General features: G+C 42.1%; 1 protein-coding gene across 3 annotated transcripts; it reads right to left on the bottom strand.

Annotated features, from left to right (window-relative positions):
- Positions 1–1781: 1781 nt before the first annotated feature.
- On the bottom strand, positions 1782–24082 carry chn2 (chimerin 2). Of its 3 annotated transcripts, none has more exons than XM_070911561.1 (13): positions 24025–24082; positions 15826–15864; positions 14005–14060; positions 12330–12361; positions 11961–12074; positions 11527–11797; positions 6407–6490; positions 5193–5277; positions 3722–3895; positions 3236–3313; positions 2888–3025; positions 2686–2791; positions 1782–2018 (listed from the first exon to the last, which is right to left on the bottom strand). In XM_070911561.1, exons 4-13 carry the CDS (start codon positions 12359–12361, stop codon positions 1847–1849), a joined length of 1254 nt encoding a protein of 417 aa, XP_070767662.1. In that variant the 5' UTR covers positions 14005–14060; positions 15826–15864; positions 24025–24082; the 3' UTR covers positions 1782–1846. The 3 variants fall into 3 exon arrangements, with proteins under 3 accessions (XP_070767662.1, XP_070767660.1, XP_070767661.1); XM_070911559.1 differs by lacking the exon at positions 24025–24082 and adding an exon at positions 22799–23202 and having other exon boundaries at positions 11889–12074; XM_070911560.1 differs by lacking the exon at positions 24025–24082 and adding an exon at positions 22799–23202.
- Positions 24083–24507: the final 425 nt, after the last annotated feature.

Below are 24507 nucleotides of genomic sequence, written 5' to 3'. Positions count from 1 at the left end.
AGACTGCAGGTGTGCATTTCAATTTAGTTGGTTGCTTATTTTAGTCACTAATTAAACTATAACTAATCCTATTACAATTCTTTAAATGAATAATAAAGACAGAGGTACGAGAGAAAATGCTATTATTGTTTTGCAATCTTTTCCTGCTAAAATTACATTCTGATGAAGGCTGACATGCTCCAGCGCTATTCTCAGGAACCATAGATTTCAGAGTAGCAAGCCCAAGTGTGAACACTGTAGAGCAACTGTGTGTTTTCTCACAAAGAGCACCACTGTTTTTCTCACCACTGGAGTTCATGTGGTATCTGGCAGAATTCCTCCCTGCTGACCACACCTACAGGTGAAACTGGACGAGTGAGAACGTTACATGGCAAGATAGAGTTTGACTGTTAGATAAGGCCTTCTGGGTAAAGTCCCTGGCACTGACATGGCAATAGCTGTCACAAGATAAAAAAATAAAAAATAAATAAAAAGGTTGTTAACCACATACCTGTGATTCACTGCGCTTCAGGCTACAAGCAATCATCACTAGCAGGGCTGGGCCTTTCTTCTGACTGAACCTCATCTAACGCGATCACGCTGTGGTAGGATTACGGTAAATGGAGACCAACATTGTGGGAAACAAGTCACACTATTTTAAACTGAAGTTTTAATAAATCATCATTTGATAAATTACATTTTTAAATTGCAACCGTCACAAAAATACATTTTGATAAAATGGATTTGTAGAAAGGATTTACTTAATCACATAAAACCAACTGTGAAAGAAACATGCTCGGTGCAGCTTTAGTATGACTATTAACTTCTATGGCATTGTGAAGGGAATGGCAACTACGGCTGCACCGAGCAATGTTACTGGCTTACAAAAAGGAAACAATAAGGGCCCAGATCATATTTTTCACTTGAAAATGTCCCAAATTATAGAATTTAAACAGAAATACTACAAAACTGGCAACCAACATGTGTGCAGAAGAGCTTTGCTCACGTGGAGCACAGTCTGACACGAGTATGACATGTGAATAAAAATGACTGATATTTAATCCACCTAATGTATTCCTCACCATAACACGGAGTACATTGCAAATGAAAATGGTAAATCCACAAACTGTCGCTCTTCTGATTATTCTTTTCTCTTGTGAACAGTTTTGTATTTAGACATCAATTCAACAAACATCATTCTCAACAGTATATATTATTGTGACAAAAGAACATGATGCAGAGTAAAAGACAAAAATAAACATCTTTACAAAATAAATCTTTACACTTGTTGCAAAAAAGTGCTTCATGAGCGCCCAATTGTCTCATCTCTCATATTTTAGTACACAGTTAAAATATTGATCATTACATGATTTGATTTTATCGACAATGAGATTTTAACCAGCGTTCCCACTAAAATCACAATATGCAAACATGTGGTGTGGGAACGTTAGCTTGGCTGCAGCTGTGAGGCTTGGTTTCCACCGCACAGGGCTTTCAATGATTGACGATCTGCCTGGGGCAGATTTCACACAGCGCTGTCATCATGACTGAGACTACACCAGGTAGTGACAGTCTTCAAATTAATGAGAGGAGGGAACAGCACTGTAGGTAGTTAAAAATACTGGATCCTTTCCGAATATAAAAATGATGGTCTTGACTATGAAAACCCAAAATTTACAGTAACAAGACAATGTCAACACTAAACCAACTTCACCTAAAACAGTCATGCGAGAAAGAAGCGTTTCAAGTTCAATTTGATTACAAACTATTCAGAAACTTCATTAGAATCAAGGTGGCTTGAATTTCCTCTTTGACAGAATAAATAATTGTCCTTCGTTTCTGTTATAAGGCCTGCATGCCTCAGTCCTCAGAATAAGACATCTTCATGCTCTATCATAAGCTGCACCACTAGTTTCTGCTGCCTCATGTCATTCAGGGTTGTCAAGGCATTCAGCTCCGGAGGCTGCATAAGTGTTGGACCAAAGACAATCCCCAGGTTCTCAGCATTCATTAAATTGTCCTTTTCGAACAGTGTCACCCTGTAAAACACAAGAAGATAACTCGTCTGTAAGGAGAGTTTAATCAGACAAAATAAAAAAAAATATTTGAATGTGGTTTTCTTTTTGGGTCATGAGAGGATTCACCTCAGGGATATTAAATCCAAGGATAAGGCTGGCATTATTCTGTAATTCTCTTATTTTCAGCAAATGAAAAGACCAAAACCAATAATGCGTTAGTCCATCTCTCAATGCTTTTGGACTTTTATACTCTTTCTCAGCCTGTACGGCACATCTTTAAAAATAGGTTACAAATGTCATTTTTGAAATAGGCTAAATCAGGCTAAAACAGCCGGGCTCTCTCATTTTTAGCAGAAATTACTAAAACAGGAGTAAACTGTGCATTTTTCAGGGACAATTTTCAACTGTGGATGAATACACAGGTGGTACTCTTAGTATTAGTATTTAGTATTTATGGCAGTAGGATGCTGTATATGGGATTGTGTTAATTGTAATGAATATATATATATACACAGAGGGTTATGCTAGACGATATATTAGGCTTTGGCTATGGTTGGTTGGTTTTAGTTTTTTCACGTGATTTATAGCAATTATGAAAAATATGGGACATTACCAGCCTCATCCTTTAAATAAAAGAACTAAAAACACAGCATGTCTGTGTATTGATTACTTGTGTGTATGAACTGACCTCTTGAGGTGAGCCATCAGGTAACGTAGGGTCTCGTAGTGGGCTGGGGGGAGCTGCAACAAAGTCTCATGGATGGCCTCCAGTCTGGATTCGGCATTTGGAATTTCTACATTACATTAGCAATATGATTAGTATCAGAGAAAACAGGGTACCAGCAAACACAGTAATGGCATGGGATAGCCCAGAGTGGATGAGCTCTTACTTGCAGCTTGAATAAATTTGGAGTACAAGTCAAACGTAATGACTGGAATGGGAAGGTCTCTTAAGTAGAGCTTCAAAGCACCAGCAATGATGTTGATGTCTGCATAGGCACTGGCACTGATGTCAGCCTTTTCACCATCTGTGGACAAAAAAACATTTATGACTGACGCAATTTTATATTTGGATACAATTACAAATAAAAGCTGAATGTTCTTGTGTACGTCACAAAATAACAAATGGTACCATTTCGTGCTGAGCTGCAGCTGAAACAAGCTTCTTATTTAAAATCATGAACCCGTGAACTAAAACCTCAGAGATCCTGGGGCACAGGCATCTGATGTCAACAAACCTCGGTCAAAGGCGAGCCTCACGTCCTCTATGTGCTCTGAGAAGCCAGACACTCGGTAGAGACCTTCAGATTTCATACCTGCAACAGAAAATTGGGAAGCTTGTCTCAGTTTTTTGGGGACTTTTTTCCTCTTACCACTCTCCCTGCCTCCCACTCCACCTTAGACATAAAAAAAATGAGTCTGAGGGATTGTTGGTGTTGGTTTTGTTTTTTGTTTCTTTCCAGTATTCTGTATCATTTTGTTCATATTGATATCTTGAGTTGATAGCTTATGTTAATGTCTTGTTTGATAAATGGAAAAATGCGTAGGAAGGAAATTTAGGCCTCTATTCTAACAAAAGGATCAATGGCATTTCTAATCACTGCAAACTGGTAACTGCAGGATACTTGAATGTTTGAGTTAAGCATTCACTAATCAAACTCCACTTTCCTTTCTCTGAGGTGATTGACAGGGTTTAATGTGATAACCGATTAATTGCACTCTACCTCTCAGCTCTATCTCTTGAATGCACATGTCCACCACCATGGGTCGTGTTGTGTTATGAGCTTTGACAAGCGTGGTGAGGTCACAGCTAAACACTTTCTTTATCCTGCGCAGGTCCGGCTGGCAGTCGCTGGGAACCAGTTTGGAGCACTGTTTGTGTACATTCAGGCCACAATCTAGAAGAGCAAGAGGGAGATAAACAGAGAGAGAGAGAGAGAGAGAGAGAGAGAGAGAGAGAGAGAGAGAGAGATTAGTCTCAGACACAACCATCACAGCAGGCTTAAGACAGCAGTTTGAAAAGGTTTTCCAGAGTCAGTGATAAACTGCACTGTCAGACAGCACAGCCACAGCTAAGCTGTCTCGGTGCACTGCGCCAAAGGTAGATAACAGCGAACATGGCAGCATGGGTGGGGGTTCTTGTTGTAGTTTTAGTCACATGGAGGGTGCTGGACAGCTGGCAAGAGCAGAGTGTGTGAGACGTACGCCTGCTTGTGTGGCAGCACAGCTTGGAATGAAGGTTTTGAAGGAGCCACACTTGTAGACGAGAGGGTGTCCGACTGAAATCGTTCATCACAAGGACGTTTTTACTGCCTGAGCGACGTTAACGCCGGTCTGCTGATTGGGGTCCTCGCTCCCAGTCAGTCCTCGCAGAGAGAGTGCAGCAGGAGATAAGCAAAAAATAGACACTAGACAGGCAGTGAGAGAGGACAAAGAAGTCTCTCCTGTTTGCCATAGCACATGAGGTGTCTGATGATACCAGTGTTTGCCTCTGGCTTATCAGCGTGGCAAATGTCTCAACAACAAACACTCTGTTAAGGGAGAAAGCAACCAAGTCCACTGATGTGCATATCAGTTTCAGGACTCTCTGTGCAGTGAAGGAATCTTGTGACCATGGAGGCCTTGAAAATCCCACTGAACTCTAATACGCAACTTAGTTCCGCTGCCATATTTGGTCAAAATTACAGTACATTTAACCTGTATTTGACCCATCTTTTGTCATCATTTACATATTTCATTTGTTTGACTTCGGTTGACAGAAACATAGCTTATATTTGGATATAAATGCGGTCAGCACACTGCATCACATGGCATGTCTTTACACAGTAACTTGTTATAAGGGAATTAGAAAAATAGCATGTAAAAACATTTAGTTGCCTTTCATTTTGGTATGACTGTGATTAAATATCCTTGAGGGGAAGAGGGTTCGAAAACACCGACAGCTGTGATTATATAAAAGTGTCTCAAGTGTTTAGATGAGTCACTGACAGGAGGATCTCAACTTGTTTGTCACATATATAACAGGATAAAGGGAAAATAACCATAAAGCATGATATAATCTGGCCACAAATTAAAAGGGGGAATTCAGAGGAATTATGCATCTGAAACATCCATGACAGGACAGTGTTAGCTACAGATCATACACTGCTTATGTAATCCATGACATGCAGTTTTGATGTTGGGGTGTATAGTTACCTGAGCAGCGGACGCCCTGGGCGATGAGGCCCCACATGAAGTTGGCACAGTACTCGCACCAGTGCGGCCCTCGAAAAGTGTGTACCTGTGGTTAGAGACGACATGGTTATACGCACATACAAAACACACACCACATATTACAAGTTACTGCTATGTCCAAACTGGATAGCCTCCCTTTTGATGTTCGGGATAGAGATTGTGATCCCAAGCTACAGTGGACGGGACCCCTTGCCAAATGAGAGCATTTGTATACACAAGGCAGATTAAAGGATTTACTATAATGTGTCTGGCATCTGCTTCTGGGCAATTGGATACATGCAGGCCAAGCACACAGGCAAGCCTGCAAGTCAAAATAACAGATGTACACCCACTGTGCACCCTGAAATCACAGATGAGATGGCAAACCGAGCCACACCTGCGTGCATGTGCACACACACACATCTTCATTGGTACTTTGAATAGGTAGTAGTAGACTGATGAGTGAGGAGGGCATACGGCAGGTGGTGAGTGGCTGCTTTTTGTTCTTTTTCAAAGGGGAGCATACAAAAAGCTGGGGGTCATTATAACCTGCCTGTTAACTGAAACCCAAGATACAATTGCAAGAATGTTGAGGAGCCCAGAGGCAAAGCATCCCTAAATTCTCCTTTGTGTATTTAAAGAACTCTATTCTACTTTCCACAATGTACTACACACAACTCTATAACTGTTTTTATAAAATCAGCCTAAAACAAAAATGGATCTAAGAGCTTTAAAATCAATGCTAATCAATGTGCTCTGCCGTTAATGGCTTGTGGTATAGTGTATCCATTAGTTCCCCTCGGTGCATATGGGTGTCAGCTGCATGTGTTCTCATCAATACAACACACACACACACACACACACACACGCACACATGCACGCATGCGCACACACACACGCACGCGCGCGCGCACACACACACACACACACACACACACACACACACACACACACACACACACACACACACACACACACACACACACACACACACACACAATGGTCTATGATGGGACATGCAAACATCTGAGGCAGACAAAAACACATCTGTAAATGTATCTCTTTTAGGGATTAACAACTGCAAACATCTGTGAGAGCTAATAGAAAACTGTTGAAAATGTATTTGTTCTTTAGGGGAAAATAAAAATGTTGTCAGCAGCCATCAAACTTTTACCATCAAACAAAAACCTGCTCACCTTGAAGTTGTGTATCTTCTCATAGTAGCACTGCTTCTCCGGTGTGTCTTTCAAGGCACTCCGTCGCGCCAGAGGTGAGGAGATCTGTGGACAGGAGGCCAACAGTTTAATAGGCTTCCACAGAAGTGTTCCCTTGCTCCCCAGTTTGACTCCCAGAGCCAAAGCCAGCAGCTCCTGCCGCTTCCTCTCCTGTCTTTTAGCCTTGTGGGTAATCAGCTCCCCTCCTAAACCTCCTCTGTTGTCTTCAGCTTCCATGCTCGCCTGCTCGGGTTCCCACAGACTCTCCATCTCCTCTGGGGAAAGATGCGGAGGGGAGAGGTGGGTGCTGTGCAGCAGACGCTGCCGGCAACAGCCCAGCGCAGACGCGGCAGCTACACTCCACTCCCCTCTGACCCAGGAGGGCAACTGTTGACAGCCAGCACGGGGTTGACTCTGCATCTGATCTGAATCCAGTGGCAGCGGCGAGCAAGAAGAGCAGGGGGAACTGGATCGGTAGTGGGCGGCCTGAGGGCAGGAGTGTGCCTCACACAATGGCCCTCTTTCACACGCCCAGAAAGGAAAGAGAGAGAGAACAGGGTCCCTGATAGGGAGGGGCCAGGAGGTTGAGAGTGAGGGCGGTCGGGTGCTGTCAGGACCGCTTCACACAGCTCAACAGCTCTCTAAAGCAGGATCAATAGTGCAGACGCCCCCTTTAAAGCACAGAGTGCACTCCCATTAGCTCGCTGCCTTCCGGACACACTCTGCTTCACTTAACTGGAGATAATACTCAACTGCCAGCAGCTCTCAGTCAGCACTGGGTCTCCTCAACGGGTCGCTTAACTGCTCAAAGACTGACCCAGGACTCTCTGGCCTGACAGAGCCGAGCCTGTGTCCTCGTAATTCAAACAGATCTTGACCTCCAGCTATGTCAGCCGGCTGGTGGAATTCCCCACACTGCCGTCCAGACTGGATCTTCCAGACGCTCTGACTGCAGACTCCTCCTGCCAGTCACAATCATCTGTCTCAGAGGACCAGCAGAGCCAGACCATCAACTGGGATTGGGAGGGATTACTGCCATAATCCTTACACAGGGAATAATCCCGTAGTGCCCAAATCCAAGTAAAATCCCATAGGAAGCTCATTTGCCGGTCTGCAGCCATATAGTATTTTACCAGTGGGGGGTTGTTGCGATGTTCATGCTGAATTTGTCCCTATTAGCTCTGCTTGTAAACAACAAGTTAACAGCACCACAGGACTGTCTGCTTTTCTAATTAATCAAGAAGCTCTGAACCGGGTTACACAACTCTGACAACAGTGCAAACTACATGTCAAATACCAAATATCTGCCAAACAGCTATTTTACAGAACAGCAAAGCCTGAACATGGGAAAATAAGTTTGAACTGATTTATTAAACAGGGAGAGAGAAAGGTCAGACTGCCAGTAAGCATTGGATATGTGATGATGCAGAGCTGGAGAAAAAGCAGAGTGGCGAGGAGAAGAGTAAAAGACCCAGAGGGCAACTGCAAAGCTGAGATAAAATGAAAGGGTTGGCAGCTTACAGACACAGAAGCAAAGTTTAAAAAAATGCTGTGGGCCTTTTGTGTACCAGCTATTTCCCTTTGTCTCTGACGTCTGGGGGCAACAGTTAACTGGCTGATAGCTGCGAGAGTGACAGGACAGGTGAAGATATTTGTCATTGTGGTTGACATTCTTTCAAAAGACCTACACATACCATACCATACAATTCGGCTCTGCAGCTAAGTCTGAGGGGACAGATGAGGAGTAGACCACTCTGAGATATTTTAGCCTCGTGACGATGGAGGGAGGGAGGGAGGACGAGGGCCTGCGCTCTTTGTCTGCAGGCAGATGGCTTCTTGTCTCTTAAAGAAGAGCTTGGAAGAAAAGGACACAAAAGGTGGTCACACAACAAGCTCCGCTTTCTTTTCAGTGGCATGGCTCTTTTATTCCTGCAAGCGCTTTGTGAGAGCTCAGCTGAGCGGACTCTGTTGTGAGTGAGTGCTTGGAATCATGGGAAAAACAGCACAGTGGGCACTGACACAGTAAGACAGCAGGATACCGCTACCCACATCCCAAACAAAACAGCCCTAACAACGTGTTTAACAAAAAGAAAAATAGACATACTGTGAAGGCTACAGCAGTCAAAGATATCGGCCATTGTTTAAACATGGAAGAAACTGTCACTTTTGTCTTTGATAGCAACACTGAAAACTGATCTATCTGTCTGTGTTTGAGGCTGAAAATGAATAAATAACCACTTCTAAAAGTCTGGAAATGTACTCACTTACATTTTACAACTAAAAGACGTAAATGGCTGTTTTTGTATCTTTATAGCGTGAAACTCTCGGGAGAGAACAGGTAATTATCCTAACAAACAACACAACAATTTCTTCTTTTCAGGGCATGCGAGCGGACCAGCCTGTCGACACCCCCACTGAGATTAAACCCGTGTGGTGAGTATCAGGAGGAATGTGGCAGAGGTTCTGACCACTGAGCAAATTCCTGCACATGCAAAGAGACGGAAACTCGGGTAGGTTGATCTACAGGTTGAGTCAAGTGCCCCCTCTCCCCTTCTGGGAGCATTTTAATTACACAAGAATTTGCAGTCAAGGCAATGTGGTGGTATCAACCTGACACCAAGTAAATACACATGAATGTTGACCATACAGTGAAGCTACTGTGTCTGTAACGCCTCAGGGCGTGGCTGTGTAATTGGTAAACATGGAGTTCAAAAAGCAGCCACAGATTCAAGCCGTCACGCCGGGTCTCTGCTTCTTGGACACATAATATTCAAGCAGACAGACAACATTTTTCTCCTTTCTCACTCTTTTTAGAAGTGACTGGCAGGTGGTTTTCAAACGCTGCCTGTCAAAGCCTGCCATCATCACAGCTGTCACTGACTCAGATCCTCATGTACAAAACTTGGCAGGAGGAATATGAAATCAGTTTTACAAAAGCGCCGAGATGACTGACAATGTGACATTCAGCTAGAGACGTGCTCCAGATTTACTTGCCAAATGGAGGTTAATTGGAGTCTGCAGTCCACAAAAATTCAAACATCATAGCTGCAAATCAAACAGAGTGCAGAGGTGCCTGACACTGTTCAATAAAGCACTGAATGCTGAGCAAACATAGGTGAGTCTGCGTGTCTTGGTGCACTTGTGAGGGCAGTTCTCTGCCCCCAGGGGCTTCCTAGAGGTTGGTGCTGGCATGTGTATGAAACCTTATATGAAACCACTTCAAGTCAATGGACTACTGACTGACTGATGGCCATTAGGTGAAAAATGCTGCATTACTGGCTTATGTCTCAAGTTACAAAGAGCAGACTGAAGACTGTTGATATTAATACTGCAACTGATGCTCCAGCTGACAGGGCTGTCATGGGTCTGTCATTGACTGACTGTCAAGCTGACAAACTATAGGCTGACATTTTGAAGACAAAGTATCCCCAAAGCAATAAGTCTGGTCTTTACGCTGAAAGACACAAAAAAGATGCAGCACATAAAATACATACTCTGAAGAAATCATTACTATCTGTTAATAAAAAGAGCTTGATGTGAATTGTAGTGCCATCATCAGAGGAGGAAACGAGATGAGATTGCCACCTAGTGGTCGGATAGCTGGGATTCTTCTCCAGTAAGAAAACAGATATTCCTCGTTCCTCATTGGCACAGTAAATCATTCACAGACGTTAATCTGGCAACAACTCACGAGTCCTGATGAATACAATGTGCAATTTGTCTCACCCAAGATCAGCATGTCTGATATGCATGGCAGGCAGAGCAAAGTCCCAGTCCCCTTGGTCATCATTACCTTTCAGAGGATGCAACAAAGCATGGCAGCAGAGAACACACCCAGGGGCTACAGGGATAATGTACGTCTCACTCACAGGACAAAGTGTCCTCTCAGTAGCACTCTCGTCCTACTGGAAAATGTTCAGCAGCGTGGAAGTAGATCAAAATCATGGTATTATACTGTGTGTGTGTCACAGGGCTCAAGGAAATGTACCAGATAATTTACATGTACTGAGATGATGAAATGACTGAAAGGGTTTTTTTCTAAATGATGTGTTGCTTTAGAAAAATGTAAACATCTACTGAAGTCTTTGGATAATTATTAAATTGTGCTTTTAATAACACATTTATTGGCTGGTTCTCTAACATTCTAGAAATATTCAATAACAAACCTCAAGTTTGGTTTCAATCAAGTATATTTTATTGCACATATGGAGCACTTTGGAATAATTATCCTAATTGTGAGAATGTAATAAGGAGTAAGTTCTCTTTGAGCAGGATTCCCTTCCCAAAGATGACAGAGATAGGGCTGCAAATAACAATTATTATTAACGATTGATCTAGTGATTATTTTTCTTGTATTTGTTGATTCACTAGTCTCTAAAATATCAGACAATAGCATAAAAGGCCCATCACAAGGTAATATCTTCAATTTGCTCAACCGACCAAAAACTCAAAGATATTAAATATACAGCAATAATTTGTCATTTTTAGAAATGTGCCTGGCAATCTCAACGTGACAACAAAATTCAAGGAAGTTACTGGTCCTGGCCAAGAAATACTCTGGTACATAACCCCGCCGTAACACCCCAATATGTCATTTTTACACTTTGATTTTTGTACGGATTAAACAAATGAGATATAACATGTTAATGAATCATCCCTGTGTGCTAGTAGGTGTATTTTGTTACTTTTGGACAGAGACAGGCAAGCAGTTCCCCCGTTTCCAGTCTCTATGCTAAGTTAAGCTAACTGACTACTGGTAGTAGCTTCATATTTATCCTACAAACATGAGAATGTTGATGTGCTCATCGAACTCTCAGCAAGAAAATTTGTGTATTTACCAAAATGTCAAACCAATCCTTGAAGATGATGTAAAAAGAGAGAGCAGTTTATCAATGTTTATCAATTCATTGACTTATTGTTTCAGCTGAGCAGGTCGGCCACACAACAGTTTTGCTCAAGGACACTTCAACGAGGTAGATGCTTGGACTCTGTACTTTTCAAACTCAAAACCACCCAAGTGCTCAAAATCGTACAGTATGCTTAAAGTAAACGCATGAATGTATGTACAGCATACTCCTCTGCTCTGGTGTCATAAAACTCACCCTTTCGTCTCTCTGGAAGGTGACCCTGCGTGGTTCTGTGCGTCCACGGCTCAGCCGGTGCACCATCTTGTCCTTGAGTAACGAGGTGTAACCAAGATGCTCGTAGATGGGGTTAGTGGTCATTTTGGCGATGTACTCCGCCGCCTTGGTCTCAATGTAGAGAGTGATGAGGGCGTCCGTCACAAGGTCATGGACTGACTCGAATCTCTTCTCCCCGACAAAGTGCTTCCCGTCATAGAACAATCTGTAGTTGAGGGTCTGGTGCCCAAACCTGGATTGAGACACACGGACGAGGACGTGGTTGAAGACAGAGGGACTAAAGACGAGCAGAGTTGATGAATGAAAGTGAACAAGGTGGAGACCGAGCGAGGACCGGGCTCCTGACAGGGCCGACCTTTCGGGGAATCTGTGCTGCATACTGATGGTGTTGGTACCTTAAGGCCAAGGTGTGTGTCCCTGGCTGTCTTTGGCTCTCCCTGATGAGGTAAGCACCCTCTGCTCCCGCCAGCAGCTCATCTGCATATTCTCGAGGGATCATGCCGTGAAATCTGTCAAACAAAAACATCATGCAGTGGGTATAACTCTTCATCCAATGTCATTTTATCCTCAAATACACAGAGATTTACATTTTGGATTGTTAAGCTCAGGCTCTTACCAAAGCAAAGAGACACATCTACACATTAAATCCTAACCACATACACATAAAATAATCATCCACATCTGATGCAAGGCAGATATATAAAACCATTCATAAACCATTTTCTGTAATATTTGAAACATGACAGTAATTAAGTTACACTCACTCTCTGCCATAGTATTTGGGTCTGCTCTCCATCTGTAAACCAGAAGAGGACATATTGGCTGGAGCAATGCGATGTGAAAGCTCAATTAAATGGCTTTTGCGAATTGTTCTTACAGCCTGTGTGAAAGATAAAGGACTCTACGCCACAGGACAGATTATCTCCATCTGTGCCCCCGCGTCTATTCGCAGCTACCAGACCATAAAGCCAAATCACAGAGTGTGGAGATGAATTAGAGGCAGCGCCAGAAAACAGCTGGTGATAGATGGCCAGCTGCAAAGAATTAATATTTAGTGTGTTACTGTGTCGCGCCAGGGTGTGTAGCGTGTCTGCGTTGCCAACCTCGCAAAGGAAATGGCAAAAAGAAAAACATTTCTTATCTTGCACGATATAAACGTCAAACACCAGCATGAAGACTCGCTATAAGCCGCTTTTTATTAAACTGCACTGTCAGTGTCAATCTGAAGGAAGGAATAATAATTTATGTAGAATCACTTTTAAAATTCAGAGTTATGATCATAATGGATTTGGAAATATGTCAAACATCATTTTGTGCTTCGAATGAAAGGGTAGCCACTAATCTCACACAGCCAGCCCACAACTTTCACTTTGCTCATCACAGCGTGGCAGGACTCAAAATGGGATGAGACATGCATCATTTCTGGTGGGCTGTACCGTACAATAGAGAGATTGACAGTTCTCTCAGTCAGGGCAAAAACAAGTATGGTTACGTCAACACAGACTCCCCCCACACCTGACTGAATAAACACAAACCACTTGGTAGCCCAATCACTGCCCCTTGTTTAAAAAAGACAGAAAAACACAGTGAATGTTCTGAAAATGTCAAATTTCTCCAAACCTATCCACCAAAATACATTGCTAAATGAATCTAAGGAATAAAGCATGCCGTTTAAAGGATCATGCTTAATTTACCAACTCTAGTAAACCACTGAGTTTAAACAGTTGTCCAGGAGGTGTGGGACTTTCAAGAAGCAGCGAGTCACTCCCCATAGGTTACTGATTGGTCTGGCTTCCAGCTGCCAGGCTCAATCATTTCTCAGTGAATGTTTTCTAGGCTAAAACCTGAGAGAGAAAACTGAGTTTGCAAGATGGCAGTGTGGCTGTAGTCTGGTCGACTGGTTTCTGAAGCAAGGGGGGGGGAAAAAACCCTCTTGCCTTTAAAAAGAAATAAATGGGGCCAGCAGGTGGTTCTGTGTGGTAAGATGACTTACCACATGTGATACGAAAGAAAAGAAATAACTCTGCTATGTTTTTAATAAATGATTTAATATATATTTCTTGTGTCTGCCATTTAACGTGTGTTTTTCATTTTTTGTGAAGCAGTGTATCGGATCGGACATTTACATTATTTAAATGCATTTAATTTCAACCATATACAGTCATAATGTTAAACAAATTTGTCAATTAATTAATGATTCACTTGACAAGACTAATCAATGACTATGAATGAATAATTCATTAATTGTTTAGATCATTTTCAAGTAAAATACTAAACAACTGTTGTTTCCAGCTTCTGAAATGTGAGGTATCACAGGTTTTCTATGTTGACTCTCTATTTCTTCATAATTTACAAACTAAATGGTTAATAAAAATATAAAACTAATCATTGCAGCCTTATAAAGTAGCCTATTGGATACAGATTTCCAGATGTACTGACCTCCTGAGGACATGTGATCCTCTTTGGTCTCAGGGCTTCCTGCTGTAGCTGGTACACTGTTAGAGAAGCACATGCATGTTAATGAAGGCCGTCTGCCCCTCTGAGTTATGTACAAAGCTAGGTGCGAGTTGTAATTACACACATATTGTAGATTTGTTACCAAAATAACAACACTTAAGATGAAGGAAACGGTGCGGTGCAGCTTTCACATACTGGACTCTACTGGATATAAAACTAAATCTCCACTTAACAGCTTTTAGTCCAGCTTCTGACCACAGCTCTGACTCAAAGGTAACAAGGTACAAAAGGAACCATTAGCTTATAAAAGTAAGGCTAAGCAGTCAGTGGTTTACGTGACAGGAGACATATATCTCCAATCCATTTGTGTGAATTAAGACGTGTTGTGCACACACCTAATGTGCACTTACATGTGCACGATATATTCTGCAAAATGCAACACTTATAAACACACACACACACACACACACACACACACACACACACACACACACACATACACGCTGCAAATCCAAGCTTCTCTGCATTAGATGTATTGAAAGTATTGGGAGAACTCGAAGTAAATCAGTGAAGCAAAGTGAAAATGGAATTGAGGGATTTGCGGCAGGCAGAGTAATCTCCACAAACACCTCAGCAGCCTCACAGAATAAGTACATTACAATTAGTGATTGAAGAGTGAGAGAAGCCAAAATGCTGCTGCAGTTTCTGAATGTCATATTAGAAATATTACCACAACAGAGGAATCAGTAGCTGAGTGTGGTTCCTTTCTTCATATCCAATTTTTAATCCTCCATGTGTCTAGAGCTGGAGTTTCTCTTTTATTTGACAAACTGTCACATTTCCAAACCAGACCCCATATAAAAATCCTGCGATAATAACCGAATAACAGTCTTCGTTTAATAATGTGATACACTTGCTCCGAGATGCATGCTTGGCATAACCTGGTGAGATGTGAGTGAGGACCGAATGCTACAACAGTGTCCTCATTTCTAACAACTGGCACTACAGCAAAGAAATCACTGTGTGGGGTTGAGCTAAGTCTTCGCCACAACAGATTCTCCAGGCAGGGGAAGGAAGACTCCTGACTGTGAATTTTCATGTTTTGTCAGGCTGGCTTAAGCCAACCAGCAAGATCTGGACATCATCCATTCCTGTGACACAGTGATCTCTAAAAATACCTCGGCAGAGGACCAGTGGAGCCAGGAGAAGATGGAAGACTTCAGAAAAGCAGCATTATTGGAAAATTATACAGAAGAACTTAATTACAAGGAAAAATGTATTTAAAAGCTATAAATTGTAATCAGTTAAACTGTAATCACTCTAAGGACAGACACAGTTTCCAGTTGAAATGATTTGTGCTCTGCTTTAACAAATGCATCACATATATTCTGAGGAGTCAACCCACTTCCTCCCACATGACAAAACAATTGTATAATGAAGTGGGTGTTCTGAGGACCCCATTTCAGCTGAGCCTCTTTGCAGGTAGAAAATCTTATTTTCCCCGGTGATGGTAACCTATTTTACTCAGAGATCAGGAATTCGCTGCTTTGCATTTGTGTGCGTGTGAATGTGTTGTGTGGGCGAGTGTGTTTGAGTATGTGCATGTGTGTGTAGCCTTTTGGAACCTGCAGCGTATCTAATTGTACTATGTACAACAAAACCCAATTCTTCCTAGTATAGAAAAATGCCTCTTTGTTATTTATAGATCACAAATAAACGTGCCGTTATTTACAGAAACAAACTAAAGGCCAACATCAGGTGAAAACACTGCTAATCAGCATGTAAAATGAATTCTTTACTCACAGTAGGACTTCCATATGGGCGGTTGGTAATCCTCAGGGTCTGTAAAACACAAAAATAAAGCAGGTTTACGTCAGGAGCTCACATTGGTGTTAACAGACTGTGCCGTTTTCTCTCATTAAAACCTCCATTTCTATCCCTTTCCCAGTGGACTGACTGTGAGCCCTTCACCACTGTCACTGTTGTTCATCTCTCTGTTATAATTATGCATATGGCTTCACACTGGGCACCAGTGAACACACTTCTAATCAGTGTCTCTGATTCAAGGGCAATCGATACAGATGTCGGCTTGTTCTGTTAAACATCGTGTCGGCACATACCTGATCTATATTATCCGCCGGCAGGGTCCCAAAAGCACACATCTCTACACTGAGATAAGAGTACAAACACACCAATCAAAATGAATGTAAGTAAATACAATTTAGACCTCACCACCCACTGGAGGACTTTCCTCTGGGAAATGTGGCGGCTAATTTATGATTATGTGAACACATTCCTGGAATATATGATGGAGTGTGCTGTTATATTAGCTTGAAAAGAGTTAGAGAGGGGATGAAGTAAATGCCCTGTAGCAGCTGATGATTTACTGTAGTACCTGCTGGCTAAAGTAATGACTTGCAATAAAATGTATCACTAAATGGGTCAAAAATGTGGCAAAATCTGCTACTGCATTACATTGCCAGTAATGTCATAAAATGTCTGGCCCTCATTATGACATAAATGCAGCATATGTTTACTCATAATGTAATAATGATCCACATCTCACAGCACAGCAACTCCATATGTTGAGGAAGGCCAAGAGATGTGGTTAAAAGCTTTGGAAACAACAAATAATTTGGACCATGTCTTGAGAATTTCTGTCAGGTATGAACCTTCAAACTCAAATAATGATGTTGCTTCTGTATAATGTTACAAACAATGCTATATCATTCATTTAAAGATAATTTGAGCTATTACATCGCAATATTCTTCCACTAACAATCATTTAACTTACTAGTAACAATTTAATGTTATTTACGGTATTTAGCAATTTCTGTTTTGACCCGTTTATATAAAAAAAGTCACATAGACGTCATTGCATGTCCAGCATGTCCAGCATGTCCAGTATGCAGTGAAATGTGCTAGTAGGACCCAGTCACATCAGTCATTATGGTCTATAGCTATCACATAGGCAGATGATACTACATGCCAAATGCACAAACTAGCTGCCAGTATGACAATAAATGATTCATCTGTCTCTCCGATGTTTAGTGTAATATCTCTCATTAAATTCCCAGCACCACCGCTGAAAGACTCGATTGACGGTGTGAATAATGAATCATGTTGGTCCAGAAGATACATGTTGTTCATTTAAAACATTCCTCTGCACTCATCAGCAGATCAGCGCCACACCCCTCTGGCCAGAGGGAAAGGCATGAAGCACACCTGAGGAGGGTGTGAAAACCAGTGAGCACTTGTTGGATGTGGGCACTGAGGTACGGGCAGCAGAACTGTGAAACATAGTCTTCTAAATGTCATCATTGTTTAAACTGTATCACTAGTTCTCTGAGTAGTCTTTGCATATTCTTGTGCTATATTTATCTTATTTTCACTGCATTTGAAGAGGCAATCAGAGGATTTCCTTCATGCTGTTTTCCCACTGCAGCAGGGGTTCGACTTGAGATTGCAACATTATCAAACACACCAGAAGCTCATCATCGCTTCTCATCATAATAGCACGGTTACTTTGCAAAGAGCTGAATTAATTCCACAAGAGAGATAAGATAGGTGCATATGATCAAATGCTGCATAATTATGCAAATTATGAAAAAAGCAGCTCGACAGAGAAGTGGATGTTTTGAGAGTAAATGTTGCTGCTCAAGCCCCTCCACAGAATGTCTGCCTTCAAATACAAATAAATCGGCTTCAGGCTCTGTTTGCTGATGTGTGGCCAAGCTGCCTCGGAAAATGTATTGTCCTAACACTGAAGCTTTGTCACTGTGTATTGCACTGGCAACAGTCTGAAAGATTTATTCCACTGCGGCTTGTTTAAAGAATGTGATTTCAGCTGGTTGGCTGCCAACTATTCTCTTTTCAATCTGATTCTTTTTAATGACGAATGGCATTTCAGTCTGGAGATTCTGCAGCAGCTTCGGCTCAGAAAAAAAGGGAGCTCTTTAGGGTCGATTCTGATGCAAACGCTGGCGCGCACACACATAAATACATTAGGCTACACTGTGCATACCCACCCTCAACCAAACACATGCACAAGCACACACACGCACATAAACACACAGGGAAACAGAACATCAAAAAGATTTTCCAAGTAGCTCGGAGATGGTGCAGTGTCTGATGATCAGGGAGAATTTAAAATTCAGGAGCAGCCGGAGGGCCCCCCCCCCAAAGAAACAGCTATTAATTGTGTTGCCCTCCATTACTCACCAGTCAGACGCATTCAATAAAATAATTACCGGCGGGTGTTTGCTTTGGTGACAAAGAGAATATGTGATGAATGAAGATCAAGCTCGCCTAAGACTTTCATCCCCTGAGATAACGTCTGCGCTAGAGTCTGTGCACTTGCAAAATAAATAAAAAAATAAAATAAATTCCAGCACGCAAAACAATAGCTTGTGTTGAGATATAACGAGTGATGTGAATGAAAAGGGGCAGATGTCAACAGAGAAGACGTGACTTTGTGACTTTGTCTGTGTAGAGTGATCTGGTTCATACAGGTAGAATGATGTCAAGTGTAAATAACACTCCCCACTAGACTAATTAAGGTGACAAAACAAATAGAATAGTTTTATTTTGACTTCAAAAGCTAAATATTCAGCTGTAGCCCTGCTGCAAAACAACAAATACCAGCAGAAAGAGTGTAATTGACTACTTCATGTAATGTTAAATGGCTGGCAATGTAATAACATTTATAACTTTGTGCTGCATATGGATAGTGACACAGTAGGTACAGAGGTAATATGGAGCCGATCATGTTTCACTTGCCCCAACAACAGGCATACATTGATTGATTGTTTGTTGTATATTGTAACAATATATGAAATATCCATTGTGTCACACACATTTGTCAGGCAAGCTTGCTTTCTTTACAGGGGGACAACAGCCAAGTAAACATACCCACATAACATGTGATTGTCTTCCACTTGTACATTGACTTACCATGGGGAAAGGAGTTTATCTAGTTTTAAACATAATTAGTGGTGAAATGTCCCTTTAACACTACAGACAGAAGTCTTTTTTACTGAAATCTTCAGCTCATACATTGTTTTTCTATCAGTATGTCAGATCAAAACAAGAAACTTTGTGCTGGACTCGAGCGACAGAACATCTATCCTCTCCTCCCTATACTGGTTACTAATTAATGCTACATGTGAATTCAAGGTGCATTTGCAAACACATGGAATACAGTCTTAAAAGTTGCACAGCTGCCACTGCACTGTATCCTCTGTGCTGTCGAACTGAAAAATGCTGGAAACACTTCTAACCTAGCAGCTAAAAACAAGAGGTATTTTAAAACCTGATGGTCTACACTATCACCTCATCAGCCTTAAAGGTTTACACACAACAGTGGAAATGGGTCCGTCTCCTTGGAGATGACCAGGCAGTTACCACAAGTCCTGTTGATCAGTTTTATGTCTTCACTTTATGTTTCCATGGTCTATGTGCACCTGCATGTCTATGTCGGCGTCGGGATGTCTTTTTTCATCTCAGGCCATGAGTGTGTCGGACAGTAATGAAATCCTTTGTGATCCCCGTCTCTTCTGGTGACTCTCATCCTGAGGGTCCCTGTTATCGTGACCTTGACAAAGCAAAGATGATGATGACCACGTTGGTACTGCAGCACAACCACATATTTCACCGCAGCATTTTTACTGTTAGTTAAGGGTATTTTTCTACTCAGAAAAAGTGCAAAACAATGGTCTACCTGGATGATTCAGATTTCTCTACACAGACTTGTGTCTGGAATGTTATTAGTCCCTAATTGTTGTTTTCCTATTTTGAAGTTTTTCTAATTTTAATTGAGTGTCTAAAGTTGGAAGGTATTAAAAACTCACTTGAATTTTTAAAAAATTATATCAACATTCATATTTTTTCATATATAAAAAACATACAGAAATAACACATTCAGGAGTAGAACTCTGAGTGCAATGCTATAGATACATGCAGACCCTCACACACACACACACACACACACACACACACACACACACACACACACACACACACACACACTCTATCGTGTCAGTGGGATACAGCAGAGCTGCAGCAGGGAGACCATCTGTGTATTACACTGGTCCAAAACAAGCATTTCAACCCTGCCTTGGTGCTGAGCAGATAATATGAGACAGGTATGAGTGCTTCTCTGGAGTGTGTTTGTGTGCTACTGGGCCAATCACCCTTTGTCAAACTGTATGTTTTTCTGTTAACAAGAACTGCAGGTGAGTTTAGATGAGAGAAAAGTGTAATTTAGTCATCTGTGTCTGCCACTGGGAGAGTCTGTTGTTGTAATTAATACAGGACAGACTCCTGGGACATGTACAACCAGAGCTGGAACACTTGGGGGACAAACTTCCCCGTCACTGACGCTGTAAAACATGCAGACAATGTCTGTAAGTCAGTTTACATGACACAAACTCCAGTCCTACATGATTTACACTGTTAAGGACAAGAAATAGATGCGGTGGAAAGATTTCGAGGTGAAGTGCAGCACTTGCCAGAAACATGTGCCGGATTGTGTTGAGCAGACAGCCTCTCTGTAATACATGGCTGTAATTCTGCCTCCCTGACCAATTTTGTCATTTAAGGCCTGGAGCTGAAGGCATACTTTCATGCTCTATCCCTCAATTTATTTTCAAAGCTTTATTTCCTGGCAAATGGTGTGCTGCTGGTACAGTACATGCTTCCATGGCCACCCCTGCCAAGAATGTGTAGGAATCTCCCTGATCTAGACTAGTAGCCAGAAAATATCTTACCAGTGAAAGGAAGAGATTGCGACATATATGTTGCAATCGTGTTGCAATCTTTCCAGTTTGTCTGTCATCTTATCAATCCTCAAAAATGTAGTGTCTGTGTAGTAAGGCTGCAGTTACAGACGGTTTGTATGTAATGCAGTTCACACATTACAAGGCGGTTTGTGTACATACCATTGTTCCTTTGTTTAAATCATTTGCAGGAAGTACAGAAATAAATCAATGTTTGCTGCCATAATATAATCACCATTACCACTATCATAGATCAGAACTGAGCACAAAAAGCTGCCATCAGCTGTCTGAATGAGTTGAATGAACTTTATTTACACACTCTCCACCAAACAAGATTACTAGACAAGACTTATCATCAGAAGCAGAGGAAATAACTGCACCAAGAGCACTTTGTTTGCAGCCAGAACAGACAACCTAATATGGAGCAGAAATTGAGCTGAAATTCATTTTTGAGTCATATGCCTCATAGACAAGATTATTCAAATGTTGTGTCTGACTGCCAAAGAGCTCTGCATGAAAATAATAATACCCTTGTGACAACCACTCTATCCCTGGCAGCGGCGCAGCTTGTAACCTCTGATAATTATATTGAGAGCCCAACAGTAATGACAACCCTCCAATGCCACAGAAAGAAAAGACTTTCCTCTTAAAGCAGCAGTGGTCAAACAGTAAATCCACTGCTTTCTGAAACGCACACATGAGATAATGCTTTGTGAAGCATGTGGTTACCGCAGGCTATATCAGCTTGGAAACGACTGTCTGTCCCTCCCATTGGGCTGTACCTTGGGAAATGTGACTCTGCTGTGTGGTGTGGTCGCGATGCAGAGAGAGTAAAACAAACATGTGTGTATATGTGGGTAATAAACCTATAGCGTTGCCATGCAATGTTATATTTATCTTATATCTATTTCTTTGGAGGTGGAAAAAGTATCACTACACATTTTCTAGACGTGACACTTCAGTGTAAAATATAAAATAGTGGTGGAAACAGCAAATGTAAACCAAAGTGCTGAGCCTGATATTATAAACAACCTCTCCCTCCACTTATCACACACACACACACACACACACACACACACACACACACACACACACACACACACACACACGCCTCTGGTTGTTGGTGGGGCTTCCACATCAAACAGTACTGTGATAGTGGAGTTTGTACTTTATACCCTGGCAAACATGAGCAAGGCGCTTTATCAACACATAATGGGATATACACTGAGACAAGCGTGGAGCTGCTATTTCACTCTGGGTTTGTTTGAACAGCTGCTAACCCACTTTCTGTTCTCGTTCTGTGAAAATTGAACCCTGAAATTGAAATTTCTACAAATATATAATGGGTGCTACTCGCTGAACTACACCTCATTATATGCAGAAGGGATTTGATTTGAGTTTTCTGCACACAGTAGCAGTATGAACTGTATTATGTCACTGGAGCATTGCATATTAAGGTTTTTTTTTTACAGTGTCAGACAACGTCCCAGCCTGGTGCTGCGTTTTGGGAAAATGGTAGACTACACAAGCCAAACATAATCCTTAAAGCCAGCCAAGTGGGAAGCCAGTAAGGGAATTATAGAGATGATTGGCAATCTAATCATAACATCCAAACCCAACGTCAGACTGACTGCATCTCACAACCTGAGAAAAGGTGCTGTTTCCACCACTGCATCCATTCATCTATCCTTAATCCTAAATCACAGCAGTCACTGGAAGCCATGGAATAATATGTTTGTTTAAGGTTTACCAAGCACGTGTGAGATGCAGATGAGGAAATAAGATGTCACATTTCCTGGTTTGTGGTGAGCATATGTCAGGGATGGCTTTATACAAGATCATGAAAAAAGTTTGATTCAAGCCAATTAAAGGTACATGTTTCAAAGACAAGCAAAATGATAAAGTCCCCACAATGAATGTCATATTATCATTATCATTATTATCTTGTTAGGTGCAAAGCCTCAGTGTCTAGTTTGAGTCTGGGTTGTGTGAACTCTTACCAGACGACACAGATGAACCTGAGAGGCTTGAGTTACTGGATGCTGCCATCCCAACCCGTTTCACGGCTCGGTTACTCCCGCTTGGCCAAGGTGCGCTCACAGCAGCTCGTCCCCGGCGGTGCCTCCATTTCACTCGCGTCCCAATGTGCTTCACCTTCTGACGGTCTCTGCCGGTGACTATTTCATGTCTCGAGCCCACCACCGCTCCGCCTGAATCCGCCGATCCTTCCCCTCGCTGGGCTCGGCTGCGCGCCCTGGTGAGGAGCTCACGCCGCCGCAGACACTGAAGGTGCTGCCGCGCCACGGATAAAAATAGTCGGACAAGCTGCAGGAATACACTCCGCGGATCAGTTTCTCCAGAGCATTTTACTCTCACTCACACTGCGCGGACAGACTCTGTAGGTCTAGATGTGTGTCATGTAGAAAGCAGCTATGGTTTCCATGTGCCACTTTAAGGATTGTAATAAACACTGCAGCGTAGACGCGCCTTCTTAAAGTGAAAGTTTAGAGAAGGGTTGCCAGATGGAAGCGACCCCGGCTGGCAAGAGAAGCCCAAAACAACCGACTCTAGTTCGGTTTGCAGAATCCAAAACAGACGTTAAACCCACGGTTATATGAGATTCACGTAAAGGCCCAACTGGCTGAAACACATTATTCCAGCCTTGACATGGCATATTTTCATCACATGTCATGTCATGTTGACAGAGTCAGAATGGATGTCAGTGTTTTTTGCGCCATCTGGTGGGGCTTCAAACCCACTCATCCCTGAGATCACAGGCTTCAGAAAAAGATGGATGAAGTGTCTGTGTGACGTTAATTACAGATTTTGAAGGGAGGTTTTGAAGCCCAGGGTCTTCCTCAATTTCCTATGTATGCCTTCAAGCTTCTTTCACTGTATCTTCTTGTTCTGAGGAACAACTTGGGTTGGTTGCTGTCATCTTAATTTTGCTTTTGTGACCAGCTGGTTTGATCCCTGGGCATTTATACTGTATGAAAGAGCCGCACTCCCTTCTCTGTCATTACCACTGCTGAGAAGCCTGAGAGAGTCACTTGGCCCTCCAGTGCAGAAGTTCAATGGCCAACAGATAGCAATGTGTGGTTGCATGCAAAAACTGTAAACTGTAAGCAAATATAGTTTACAAAAAAGAGAACGAGCCATGTCTGCCTCAAAACACACCTATTTTCAAGCAATCAATCAGCTTAATAAGTGAAATCATCCTCCTCACCTGTTCACCTGAGCTGTCACATCGCAGTCCACAATTTTCTTCCCAGCTTTGAGTAGCTTCTTCATTTGCCGTGTGCTCTGCATTGTAGGACAGGAGGGTCTGTCAACAACACATTTTAAAATTAAGTGATTTTAGAAAGGTGTTAATTGTGTGTGTCAATTTGTCAATAATTCAGCTTATTTTGGAGTTCTTCTGCCCCCTAGTGGCCAAAAGGCAATAACTGCAACTTTTAAAATCTCAGCATTTATACTAAAATCAGTATTTGTGTTGCTGTATGTGTGCTGATGGACACTAAATGTATTTTTTAAGGCAAGCATTCTGACGTTCATCGCAGGACACACACAGGTATAGACATTAATGATACGTATGTCCTGCAGTTACAGGGCCCTGTTGTTGTGCATGCTGGGTTATCTTTGTTTTTCACAGAGGGCATTTTGACATGTCACAGTAGGAAAAGCACAGGTGTAAATGATCAAGGTAATG

Source organism: Enoplosus armatus, chromosome 9 (genome assembly GCF_043641665.1).
Source record: "Enoplosus armatus isolate fEnoArm2 chromosome 9, fEnoArm2.hap1, whole genome shotgun sequence".
In the NCBI taxonomy this organism is placed as follows: Eukaryota; Metazoa; Chordata; class Actinopteri; order Centrarchiformes; family Enoplosidae; genus Enoplosus; species Enoplosus armatus.
The sequence above is the reverse complement of the archived record's forward strand: the minus strand, read 5'-3'. Positions and strand labels throughout refer to the sequence as shown.